The sequence below is a fragment of the Macrobrachium rosenbergii genome, chromosome 3 (assembly GCF_040412425.1).
Source record: "Macrobrachium rosenbergii isolate ZJJX-2024 chromosome 3, ASM4041242v1, whole genome shotgun sequence".
NCBI lineage: Eukaryota > Metazoa > Arthropoda > Malacostraca > Decapoda > Palaemonidae > Macrobrachium > Macrobrachium rosenbergii.
Window position 1 is genome coordinate 31,087,005 of NC_089743.1, and position 14,193 is coordinate 31,101,197.

The following is a 14,193-nucleotide window of genomic DNA, read 5'->3' on the forward strand; positions in this document are numbered from 1 at the left end:
TTAACAATGGTGCCAACCCTACGTGGGGTTAAGTCAATAACCGTCAATGACAGTGTGCCCACACCCTCCCCCAAGAGGGAAAGCACACAGAAGAAGCCAATCGAGATTTCTCATGGGAGGACTAGTCTTCACATTCTTGATGCCTGCTTGTACAGGAAAAGAGAGCAGAGTCGATGTGGAGGGAGATAACAAAGTAAAAGACAATGCTAACCTAATGGCTCTCCTATTCTTTCCTTCTCTGTTCTTACTTGCCTTGCACTGCAAGGATGGTTGAGTCCGGATACAAAGACTAAGTCACACCCAATGGCTAAATCCCCTCAGGAAAGACTACTGCACCTGGAAAACCTTTTTCCAATAGAGCAGTCAATAATGCCAAGACCACTGTAACCATCAGTAACTACCTGAGGATATTGTGAAAGCCTTCTTCCTCCACCAGGTTATATTAGGAAGGTCATGGCATGATTACCTAATCCTGCTAGACCAAACTCCCACAGGAACTTCCATAATGGCTATGACTCATGAACACATGAAAAGTAAATATTGTTAATGTACGTGCATAAGTCAGAGAAAGTCACAGCTGCTGCTGAACCCTCCAGTAGAAGCTGCTATGTTCCCAGCAAAAAACAATTACAAGGTCAACAAGGGCATTCAAATAGTACTGGTCTTGTCTGCACTCCACTGAGACAAAGAACCAACAAGAAGTGCAAAAGCACTGAAAAAAAACACACACAACACTAGCAATTCAGGCACAAAAAGGCAACAGTAACCTAAAGAAGCACATCAGATGGATAAATCACAAAAAGGTGCAAGATTCATAGAAAGAAAATGGCCAGCAAACATCTTCAACTAGGTCACACCCTTGCTTAGTCAGTATGCAACCAGCCCAGTACATGTGCAGAAGGGCACGCCATATATAAAAGGCAGTGTTTGTATCCCTGTATGAAAAAGTACGGATTTACTTATTATACTGCATATATTATTAGAAATTTCATCAAGGTCATGTAAAAAAATTGTCACATTTAAAAAAAAAATTGTATTTTTCCTAGGTATACAAACCAAGGCCAAGTAAAGAATATCTTTCATGTGTAGCTGAATGGTTGAATGAACATAATTACAAGGTTAACCATATGGTGATGCTAGAGAGTGGGAAAGGGTACCAGAAAAGCTCCAAGCTTGTAATGTACCACTTTTTCTTTTGCCTCAGGGACTTAGTGGGATGATACAGAAGTGGAATACACACTGAAAGGCTTTGGTCTGTAATATCCACACAAAATACAAATTACTTTTTAAAATTTGGTATCTGTCCCTACAGGAATACAATCTGACATTTTAAGTGGAGACTTACTATTTAGGTAGGTGGTTGTCCCAACAGAACATGCCACCTGGGAGAGAATGTTCCAGGACAAAGGGGATGTCCATAAGGAACACTATTCTCAAAAAGCCCTTGCAAATCTGATGATATGCAGTAGAACCCCCAGAAAAATGGGGGTCATTTCAAAGAACTATGCCACTTCCCACACAGAGTGACATGTTGGTAGACAGCACACCCTGAATATTGCCAAGTACTGGTATTCAGAAGCAAGAGAATCCAAGTGGCTAATACAAAGAAACAAGTTAGGGTAGGCTCTATCATGTCACCTCACCAAAGGGGACACATTCTACACTAACTAGAACTGTGTACTCACCCAGTATGTCACCTGATGCTCAGCATGTATTTTGCCCTAGTTAGTGCTCCAGAAATGGAAGGAAGGAAGGAAGAAAGGGATTCATGAACAAGAGGAGCTCAGGTCATTACATAACTTGTTGTGCAGCCACCACAGGTCCTAAGGAAAAGGTATCCAAGGACTTGTGAGTGACATCCCTCAGACAGAATGAGGTAAAGGTAGTCAGTTTATGCCAGACTGCCACCCTTATTATCTGAGAAACCAAGAAGTTCTTATGTAAAGCAAGTGATGGGCCCATGGCCCTGATTTTGTGAGCCCTTGAACAAGGTGGGAGAGAAGAGACAGCCGAATGACCTCTAGAGGACAGGAGATAAGTGTTCTTAGACACCACCATTTTACCTATGCCCATACTAATGAAGTCTCCTGCATTCCAGTCTTGACATACATATTGGTTATTTTCAAGTAGTGCTTGACAGCTTTGATAGGGCACAGAAGAATGTTCTCTGGGTTTCCATCCACAAAATCTTGGGGGGGTAGGAATTGATCAGTCTTGCGCCTATGATCAGAAAAGGATGGGCTCTGAGTTTTTGATCAGTCTTGAATCTACAATCAGAAAAGGATGGGCTCTGAGTTTTGTCTGCAAACCCAGGGATGAAAGAGAGCAAGAGCTCTAACCAACTCTCTGAGTACTGGGCAAAATACAAAATGCCACTCAATTCTCCCTCTCTCTTTACCAGGGCCAGCATCAAAAGAAAGGCAGTCTTCATAGTAAAATCTCTGTCCAGAGAGACTTCCCACCCTAGAGGGCAACATTTGGTAGGAGAAGACAACTGTTCAAAATTTCTCATTAGCATAGACAATTCTGCCAAAGTGGAAAGGTCCAATCCCTTCAGTTTAGATACTTGTGACAAGGCAGAATGATAATCTTTCACAGCAGACTGAAAAGGTCTTGTCTTGGTGAAAAAGATAAAAAAAAAAGTGCAAATAACTGAAGAGGGGCTCCAATTGGAGAGGTACCCTTTTTACAACAACAATCACGGAAAATAACCCAATTTCCCAGACAGACATTTTCTGTGCACCCCATCAAGAAAAAAAAACTCTCTCACAAGACACAATGGATAACCTTAATCTGTGAATATAATGGGAGTGAACTGACTGATGAAAACCTTTGAATGTGGGGATGACAAAGAAGAGTAGGCTGTAAGGGTAACTCCATAACAGTCACTACTGGGCACCATCAGAATCTCTAATGGAAGTGATAGCACATCTGCATACCATGCTGCCTGCAGCCACAGAGGGCTATCATTTTTGTCTGCAGATAAGGAAAGATGAAAATTGTTGACTGTTCTTTGCAGAAGACAAAGACAAAATGCAGAAACATCCACACTGCCCCAGGGAGGTTGGAAGAGAATTCAGGAGCATCCACATTGCCTCAGGGAGGTTGGAATGCATTTTCCATCACTGCCCAACAATCTGGATTTGGAAAAAAAGATTTGAGCTTTTTTGTTTAACCTTGGTTGCAAACAGATCTAGTTAAGGAGGACCCCATATCTCAGGCAGTTTTTACTTCTAGAGGATGAAGAGACCACTCTATAACCACCACCTGACCCTAGCAACCTGCTGGTCTACTAACAGATTTCAGTTGCCTGCAAATTACTTGACTGTCAGTTTCACTGAGGGGAGAGCTGCCCAATCATGGATTATCACAGCTAGATGGCAGAGTGTGAGACACTGTTTCCCACTGTTTGTTGACTTAAGCCATTACTACTGTGCTGTCACTCATCAACACTACAGAGTGATCTTTTATCTTGTCTTGAAAGCAGAGCTAGCCACACAACTAAGATCTTCCAAATACTGATATGCATGTGACTAGTTCTTCCATCAATCCCTTCCCCCGCAAAGACTAATTCCCCTTTCAGGGAGACCCCCTTCTCCTCTTTGAGGTATCGAATCAAGAACATATCTGGAGAAGAGGAGAACAGAGAACCCCTTTCAGAAGATGTTTGTCAGTTAACCACCACTAAAGATCTTCCCCCTATTTTAATAGAACAAGATGGGAAGAAGGATGAAGGCAAACTGACCAAAACTGTTTCAGTTTCCACTGGAGAGATTGAAGATGACAGTAATCATGAGGTAAAAGTTTCTCTCGAGATGATAAATGACCAAGAACAGACTGCCAGAACTTAGCTGGTTATTTGTCATGGGAGGAGTTTGCTCATTAATTCCTCGATTATGCAGTAGTCTGCTAAGAGGGCTTTCAACTTGAGTCCATGAGCATACCCAAACACCTTTTCTGTTGGTGGGAGAGAGGTCAATTTGCCATAAAAATGCCTATCATTTTGCAAAGGTTCAGAGCACAATTGTTGTCCTGAATCTGACACTACCTTGACAATCATTGAGGTGTCTCCATGGACAAATACCTCTCAAATGGGCTCAACCTGAAAGCAAGTTAAACACTCAAGAAAACTTGAGGAGCTGTTGACAGTCCAAGGAACAGGACCTTGAACTGGAGGATTATCTTCCCTCATACAAAACGTACATCTTCCCACAAGTCTTGATGAGTGGATATCTGAAAATTCACATCCTGGAGATCTACTGAAAGCATGAAGTTCCCCTCTCTGACTAAAACTAACACAGAACAGGGAGTTTCCATCTTGAAAGGAGTCTATTGAATGTACTAATTCAAGAATAAAAGGTTGATTACTAGTCTCCATCCTCTGGTCACTTTCTTCACCAGAAATAAATAGCTGTAGAAACCTGGATATGGTCGGTTCACCAACTCTACAGCATCTTTCTCCAACACCTCTAACTGCCTTATCTAAGTGAGGCCTTTCCGGGAGTGTGGAGAGTAAGAAAGGAATGGAACTGGGTGATTTTAGAAAGGATGGCAACAACACTTGAATGGTATCCTGTAACTGAGAGATCTGCTCTGTTCCTTCCAATTGGTCCATGCATGAAAAAGCAACCTCCTACACATGTCTTTCTCCAACACCTCTAACTGCCTTATCTAAGTGAGGCCTTTCTGGGAAATGTGGAGAGTAAGAAAGGAATGGAACTGGGTTATTTCAGAAAGGATGGCAACAACACTTCAATGGTATCCTGTAACTGAGAGATCTGCTCTGTTCCTTCCAATTGGTCCATGCATGAAAAAAGCAACCTCCTACACATGTCTTTCTCCAACACCTCTAACTGCCTTATCTAAGTGAGGCCTTTCTGGGAAATGTGGAGAGTAAGAAAGGAATGGAACTGGGTTATTTCAGAAAGGATGGCAACAACACTTCAATGGTATCCTGTAACTGAGAGATCTGCTCTGTTCCTTCCACTTGGTCCATGCATGAAAAAAGCAACCTCCTACACATGTCTTTCTCCAACACCTCTAACTGCCTTATCTAAGTGAGGCCTTTCTGGGAAATGTGGAGGAAAGGAATGGAACTGGGTTATTTCAGAAAGGATGGCAACAACACTTCAATGGTATCCTGTAACTGGAATCTGCTCTGTTCCTTCCAATTGAAATGCATGAAAAAGCAACCTCCTACACATGTCTTTCTCCAACACCTCTAACTGCCTTATCTAAGTGATCCCTTTCTGGGAAATGTGGAGAGTAAGAAAGGAATGGAACTGGGTTATTTCTGCTCAATGTTCCTGTAACTTCTGCTCTGTTCCTTCCAATTGGTCCATGCATGAAAAAGCAACCTCCTACACATGTCTTTCTCCAACACCTCTAACTGCCTTATCTAAGTGAGGCCTTTCTGGGAAATGTGGAGAGTAAGAAAGGAATGGAACTGGGTTATTTCAGAAAGGATGGCAACAACACTTCAATGGTATCCTGTAACTGAGAGATCTGCTCCGTTCCTTCCACTTGGTCCATGCATGAAAAAAGCAACCTCCTACACATGTCTTTCTCCAACACCTCTAACTGCCTTATCTAAGTGAGGCCTTTCTGGGAAATGTGGAGAGTAAGAAAGGAATGGAACTGGGTTATTTCAGAAAGGATGGCAACAACACTTGAATGGTATCCTGTAACTGAGAGATCTGCTTCGTTCCTTCCACTTGGTCCATGCATGAAAAAAGCAACCTCCTACACATGGCAGTGGAGAAGGGAGATTGCTAACCTCAGCATGTGTTTCCTTGCTTCTTAATTTTAGGTTCTCACCTAGGTGAGGCTAAAACTGGAAGTCAAAAGGACTGGTAAGTTTTATCACCTTTTTTAGATGCTGAAGCTTGTGTAGACTGTCTTGGTTTCTGATGAACAGGTTTCCTTTCTGTACCAGAGATGGAGCATCTTGATAAACCTGATGACCTAGGACAAAAGGACTTATCTTAGGATTTAAAAGACACAGCTCAGTTGAGGAAAGAATCACTAGAGTCTGCTCTTCTTAACTAAGACACCATGTCTACACAATGCTTAGGAAACAGAGGTGAGAAACCAATTACTGAACTATTTCTAGGGGCAAGTGTGCTGTCATTAAATACTTGCCTGGAAAATGAGAAAGAACTTTGTCTCTCCTATAAAGAATGCTGTTAATCCACTGCTTCGAACACTGATGAACAAGAAAAGCAAGAACTTCTTTCTGACACTAATAAGCTACTGAACATAGTTTCCTCATCTGGAGTGGCAAGACTGGTGACACAAAAATCTGTAAATGCATTTAGTCACATATCCAGTCATGATATTGCTTGAAAGGCAGATACAGTCACACACTCTAAAACATGGTACTGCTTGAAAGGCAGACATAGTCACACACTATAAAACACTAGACTCCAAAGCACAGAAACCAAGGCCTTCTAGTCCAAGTCTTTTGAAGGGTAGGTCATTGGTCAGCTGACAGAGTGAAGATTCTAACAGCAAGACCTGTGACACAGAAATCTGTAAACACATTTAGTCACATATCCAGTCATGATGTTGCTTGAATGGCAGCCACAGCCACACACTCTAAAGCACTAAACTCCAAAGCACAGAAACCTAAGCCTTCCAGTCAAAGTCCTTCAAAGGGTAGGTCGTTAGTCAGCCAACTGACTAAAGATTCTGACTGAAGAGTTATGTATTCCTTGAGAATAGTTTCTATTCTGTCATCAAAGCAATCGAGAAAGAAGTTTGCACAATATGCTAGAAGCAAGAGAACTACCAGGTCCACAAACCAAGTTGTTCTCCATCTCCAAAACACTGAGCCAACTGTAACCAGGGTAGTTTTACTGATGGATGTGCCTCCAGAGGGCCATCCACCACTAACTGCTTAGATAAGAACATAGGCCAGCAATCAGCTGAGGTTGTTGTCCCCAGATTATGATGTTCAGTAATGAAAACAATAACCTCCCAAAAATGTTGTTCAAATTCAGTCATTAGGAGCTCTGGAAAGGCAAAAATGTTCAAATTCAGCCTTTAGGAGCTCTGGAGAATAAGGACCTTTCAAAAGTGCTGGTTCCCCAAAAGAATGAGCCGACCCTTCTTCAGCCACACACAAGGATTCTTGAGGACCATAACCTCGACATGCTGATCTTATCTAGAAGAGCTGGGCAAACCTCCTGCAAGGGAGTACAAGGAGATTTTGGATTGGAGACATTCCTCAAGTCATTACTTCTATTAAAATTGGCATCTGAAGAGACTGGTGCTGAATCAGAACAAGTATTGATTACTCGGATCTGGGATCTCTCCCTCTGACAAGAGACTGCTCAAGGTTTGAATGTGACTAAGGTGCCTGACCACGTCTTCCCCCTAGCAAAGGAAGGAAAAGGAAGGTGCGAGGGAGAGTCCATATGTCCACTACACAGGAATTTTTCATTTGCTGGATAGTTGCAGTGCCTACCCCTACTCCTTTGAGACATGAGGTGGGGAGGAGTGAGGAGTCTCTCCCCACACCCAGTCTTGAGATTGGGCAAGTAGAGTGAGAGGGTGCTCACAAGGAGGAGAATGAGTTCTGTGTCCTATGGTTCATGTATAAGAGTGATGTCTACATGATGATCTATGTCTCAAAGATCTTTTATCACAGCTATGGCCCCTGGATCAAGAAAATGACAACGAGGAAGGAGAAGAAGAGGAAGACCTCTTCCTTTTTTCCTTATTACTAAGCATGCTAGCCATCCAGAGAAAGACCAGCAGGACAGGACAACTTATAGAGTGATTGTTCCCGGTCCAATAATAACAGACATCGCATGAGTCGTGAGTTTGGGAGATGCATTACCAACAACTGGAAGTACCACCAAAACCAATTTGGTAGATGATAGTTCTCTGTTACTTTCCACCAAACTATCAAGAAAGACTGAAAAGGGTGGGCTACCTGGAACACAGTTCTGGCCAAATTTTCTTAAGATACTCATAGGATGATAATTCATTACTATTACCAGAGGGGGAAGATGCCACTGTGGAGACATCAGCCCAAAACAATGGTACACTAACAGACAAAGAATGGCATAATTTCTTGGGTGGGGGAGAGTTAACCCTGAGTTTTTGAGAGGAACTCTTGGATGGTGGTATAGGCATACAAGATGGTGGAAAAAAGGATCATGCAGAATCCGCTGACTTCACTGGTGGAGTAAAATTCCTCGACGAAGAAGGTAAACACCTCTTGTCCTTCCTCTTTCTATTGCAAAAACCATTCCCACAGAGGAGAAGCCCAATCTGTACACCCCTTACATGGGAAAGACTGGACACGAGAACATAACTAATTTGAGTCTACACATGTAGGTGACATTAAGCAGTCACATGGCCATCCAAGACACTCACACTGCTCTTGGTTATTCTCAATGAGAAAAAAAAAAGAGCGAAAGACAATATAACACAAAAAAGCATGCAAAAAAACATCAGAATGTAAACTCAGCTAAGTCCATCCAAGGGAGGTGAGAGAACTTCACAAAACACAGTTGAAAGATTAAGTTACACCTTACATACTAGAAGCTTTTCTGGTAACCCCACTCACCACTAGCACCACCATACAGCTAACCTTGTAACGATGTTTATTCAACCGTTTATTCAAAAAATATTCTCTACTCAAAAGGCATCAATTTATATTCCTTTAGGAACAAATTTTAACTGAATACCCATTGTTTCAACACCTTTTAAGCAAAACGGTTGGTAAAATTCTCTCCTTGTTATTCATGCTCAAGAACATAATAATGAGAACTTCCTTATAATAAAAACAAATAGTCTACGAACACTAAACCACAATGCATCTCTATCAAATTCTACACTAGGAAAATACATCACAATCAAAAATCTTACTCTGCATTCAAGGCATCTGTATTTACATATGCATCTAAATCTAATGAAAATGAGAGAGAGAGAGAGAGAGAGAGAGAGAGAGAGAGAGAGAGAGAGAGAGAGAGAGAGAGAGAGAGAGAGAGAGAAATCCATCCATAGCTATAGAAACAGTATTTTCTTTTTTTTATTCATAAAAGACTCTACACCAATGTTCCACTTCAAACACTGTACTGTACTGAAACCAGAAACTTTGGTTGAATGCTAAATTATACAGTAGTCTAATAATTTTCACTACATTCTTTCTAAGACATCTAATTTCTATTACCTAAAATACCAAAATCATCCAACTTTTGCTACTGGAATTCAAAAACTTTACCACCTGTTCTGCCACTTTAGCTTTGAAACTTTGCTCTATTGTTATGTACATGCTTCTCTATTATAAGTTTGTAATTTTACTTCTGTATTCTTTCTGCTTACAAGGAAACAATTTCTTTGTTGAAAGATGTTACTCAATCTCTCTTGCTACACATTTGCCAGGTATCACATATTTTCCAAATACAAATTAACAGCTAGTACAGAATAAATTCATTATCATTAGGATGAGTACACACAATTCACATGTCATGAAAACATTGAAACCTGTCAATAAGGAAATGAATAAAATTATGAATTATTACCTACTCAATCTAACCATAAGACCACACAAATGACTTAGCAAGACATAATGGCACTTTAACATAACAACATTACAAAAAATTGCAAAAATGACTCACCAGGTGTAGGGCAATTAAGTTCATCTGACCCATCACGACAATAATCTCTCCCATCACACACCAATTCTCTAGGGATACAGGTGCCATCATCTAAGCAGGAAAACTCTTCAGGCAGGCAAGCTAAGAATGTGTAAGTCAAGAACACACCCATTACCATAATTAGCCACGGAACACAGTTAGCCTAAAGTAATCCATTCCAATAAAATTTGAAAAGTTCAAATCCCAAACATTAGTATATTAATCAATGCAAAAGGAATCTAGTAAAAATTATATCTAAACAATAAAGAAAAAGGAGCAAAACCTTATTGGATATTACTGTGTCTGTACTCAATCCACAAAACAAATATACATGCACAAAGTGTATCCAACAACAGACATTAAAATACATCAGGTGCATAATGACATTCCCAATTTACAGGGACTAGTACAATAAAATTCCATCAGCATATAAAGTTGTTTGCTGACCCTTATGGTTAAAAGTACAGTCATGCACACTACACCATGCACAATTTCTTACCTGCACAAAAAAAAAAGTCCAGCTGAAATTATACATCTACTGAATTAGATCTAAGGAAAGACCATTAAACATAATATTATAATACACACACTACCGACATTTACCAATAAAAGTAGATATATGAAAGAAACACACTCTAAAGTACAGATGCACTGTTGGGAAAAATTGTTTGCATTTGTCAAAATACCTAGTGAAACTAACAACTTTTATCTTTTCAGGAAGATTTTATCTCAATAAAATTTCAGTCTTCAAATCTACCACATAATCTTCTACCTTCTGTAACTTTATGGACTCACACTGTGCATAAATGGGTTAACAAAGTTCTTACAATAGAATAAGCTCATGTACTTACCATTCCTAACAATTCATAGGCAAGTGTGCCATCATAAAAAATACTTCTTTGTCAGCAAATAAAAATCACGGAGAATTTTTTCAGGATTATCCTTCCATGGCAAGCAGTAATCTCTTTTTTTTTATTACTCACATACCGACAAGACACATGGCCCTCAGAGCCTCCAAATAAGATAGTTTGGAGCTACATGCATGATTAAAGCATAAAGAGAATAATTTTGATGTGTGGTTAGTTTTACGCTGCAACAAAAGTATTGCCTTCCTTTTCAAAAAGAAAGTAAACTATTTGGTACAAAAAATTCAGGAGAGTGGCACTTCCATATTCCAGAAAAAATTCACTTACTTGATTTACTACAGCAACATAATAATTTCCATGCCTGCAAAATACAGTGAAGCTGAAAGAAATTCTTAACACTACTGTACACAAAATCTTGGCTGCATGGTACCTCAATGTTACTGATGAAATGCCAAAAATGTCTTAAAATTTATATACACAGGTAGTTGATTTTTGATATCCGCTAGGTGGTACAATACAAATAAATTGTGTTAAACTTGGAAACATTATAACTAAATATGAATGACAAAGCTATAGGAAATGAAAGTCATCAAGACAATGGGAACAATATCTAAAGCTTCTCAAGCCTCGATATTCTTATGTTTTGTCTGCAGTTCTCATCATCAGCATTATTAAATAGTAAAAATATTTTTCATAAGGGAATAAAATCCTTAAATCCTTGGGGGCTATTCTGTTTAGTGTATGTACAAAGGGAGATCTCTATTTGCAATAATGAAAAATGAAAAAAAATAAAAACATGCATGTAAATGGATGGAAGAGAAGAATTTTTACTTATATGTGGCTATATTATCTTTAAAGCAGCTTTGGCAAACAAGAGACAAGTTCTTTATTTACTGACAGTTGGTAAGATATCTTTAACTGGAAAACTTTTTTTATGTAACATCCCTTAGACAGACACTAGCACTGAAAATACATCTGAAGTACATTTCAAGATCTGTGATGTATATAGCATTGCCAATCTTTATAAAAATACATGCACATATTTATTTAAAATATTCTTGTGTGAAACAGCCCAATAAAACTAGATATTTTTGAAACTCTTTTTTCCTCAAAACAAGAGCTGACAGCCTGAAGAAGAAAGGCTGTTATGCTATTATCATTAATTAGCAATACTAAACATGAAGCAGAAACCATATTTGAATGATTGAATCTTGGTTTTTTTTCCAGGCAAGTGATATGCTGTCCTCATCTCCCAGTCTGTCATGTGGTTGCTAGCATATCGTATATATATATATATATATATATATATATATATATATATATATATATATATATATATATATATATATATATATATATATATATAGTTTCCAGTTTCTCAAGATAGACGCAGAAGACTAATGTTGTTTGCTACAAGTGTGGAAGAGTAGGACACTATAGTCAAGATTGTTATAAAGCGCAACAGCAGATCAAGCCAGTTGGACAAGTGGTAAAGGGTAACCAGGTAAAGCCAACTATGAGGAATAGTGTGGGGAACAATGAAACTAGACAAGCAGAATGTTTAGCAACCAGTGGAAATGTAACTTCAAGCAGCGATTGGTTGAACAGTGTGGAGGCTTGTACGCCATATATCGATGAAGGTATGCTGACAGCTCCCTCCTTGAGTGTGCAGGTACCAGTCAAGATATTACATGATACAGGAAGTAACCATAGTGTGGTAGTTCGTGGTGCTCACCCACAGTAGGAAAAGAATCTCACTGGAGATTCAGTTATTTTGAAGGGTATAGGAGGAGAGGAAGTAACTCCTATATGCCACTTGCATCTGTCCTGTGAATTGGTGACCGGAAGTATTGATTTTGCTCTAAAGGACTCGCTAGCTGTTGAAGGTGTGCATGTTTTACTGGGTAATGAAGTTGGTGGTATACCCTTCGTTCCTTGTCCTATAGTGACAGACAAACTGTTGAGGATTAGTCCTATGGTAGAGATAGAGAAGAAAAACCCCGTTTCCAAGTTGTGTAACTACCAGCAGTATGAAGAGAACTACATATGGAAGTGAAGTAACTGAGGACTTGCTTGTACCAGAAGGATCAAGTGAAGGATCTTTGAGCTCAGAGGAGCTGTTCCAGGAAAATGAAAATTTCCCTAGTGATAGTAATGAAGAAAGTGTCCAAGAAGAGGATCCTGTTGTTATTGAAGAGACTCAGCAGAGTCAACGTGTTCTTGAAGATAATAGTGAAACTACAGTAGCAGAGTTGGGGGATATTGAGAGTTCAACCCTTGAAGTTGGTCAAGTGACTAGAGAGAAGTTACTAGAACTGCAGAAGAAGGATACAACATTGGCAGATTTGTTATCAAGAAGAGATGCAACAAACCCCTACCTGTTATTACCTAAAAGAAGGATTGCTAATGAGGAAGCATCAACCTGCAGATATTCCAGGAAATGCTGAATGGGGGGAATATCATCAAATTTTGATTCCATATCCGTTGAGAAAACAAGTAGTAGCAGTAGTACACAAGTCTGGACATATGGGAATCAGGAAGACAGTTGAGAAGATTACAAAATATTTTTTCTGGCCTGGACTTCACAAGAACATTAGTAGATTTTGCAGAGTGTCATACATGCCAGATAGCTTGAAAACCGAATGAAAATATTCAGAAAGCCCCCCTACAACCCATGAAGTCAGAGGAGAACCCTTTAACAAGGTGATAATAGATGTGGTTGGACCGCTTCCAAAAACGAAGAAAGGACATGTTGACATCAATGTGTACTGTAACAAGGTATCCTGAGGCGATTCCTGTAAGAAGTATAAGTGCAAAGGTAATTGTTGAGAAGTTGGTGGAATTTTTCTCCAAGTTTGGAATACCAGAAATTGTACAAAGCGATAGAGGAACAAACTTTACCTCAAAATTATTCCAGGATGTGACGAACTTGTTAGGCGTGAAACAACAGTTATCAACCGCTTACCATCCAGAGACTCAAGGAGCCTTGGAAAGGTTCCACCAGACTTTGAAAAGTATGTTAACAAAGTACTGTAATGGATCAGGAAGAGAATGGGATGCTGGTTTAACACAAACAGTAATGAATTTTATATCAAAAGAAAGGCAATTTATTTTACTTTTGTTCTGAATAAAAAAAATTAAGTATCTCTGTTTAATGATTTTGGTGAATTAAGAAAAAAGTGACAAAATGTTTTTGAATATGACTAACTTCAACTCATGATACGTATGGTTTATATTGGTTTTATGGACGTTTTTAATATAATAAATTACAACTCATTATCTTTACAATGACAATAAATTTATGAACGTAGCATTAAGTAAAAGGCTACACAAAGCGACAGCAAAAGATTACTGCGATACATGTTCGTACGATAACTATATCAACCTGTACAAAGCAAGGCTTGGTGATCACCTGCCCATCAATTCGTACCTTTGGTAATGACATATTAAAGCATCAAAAACAAAAACATTCCCTTCATGGAGGAATGTACGGAAATCGGTTATTTACTGTTTTGAACAAATACACATTGATAAAAGATACAAATGAATATTTATCATTCCAATAACCATAAACTCGCTGTTCACAGGTTGATGTAGTTGCTAAGTGTCCATTTCAAATAAAAGTGTGTGAATCATCAAATTTAAAGTTAAAGTTTGGTGGTTTCAGTCCTCCCACA

At 39.2% G+C, this 14,193-nt stretch overlaps 1 protein-coding gene across 1 annotated transcript in view; it reads right to left on the minus strand.

The window, feature by feature from the left end:
- trol (terribly reduced optic lobes) overlaps window positions 1-14,193 on the minus strand; it is a 1,293,721-nt gene that overhangs the window by 570,134 nt on the left and 709,394 nt on the right. Inside the window, exon 41 of the mRNA XM_067129897.1 lies at window positions 9,633-9,752. Within this exon, the coding sequence (XP_066985998.1) occupies window positions 9,633-9,752 (120 nt within the window). The remainder of the gene's footprint in view (window positions 1-9,632; window positions 9,753-14,193) is intronic.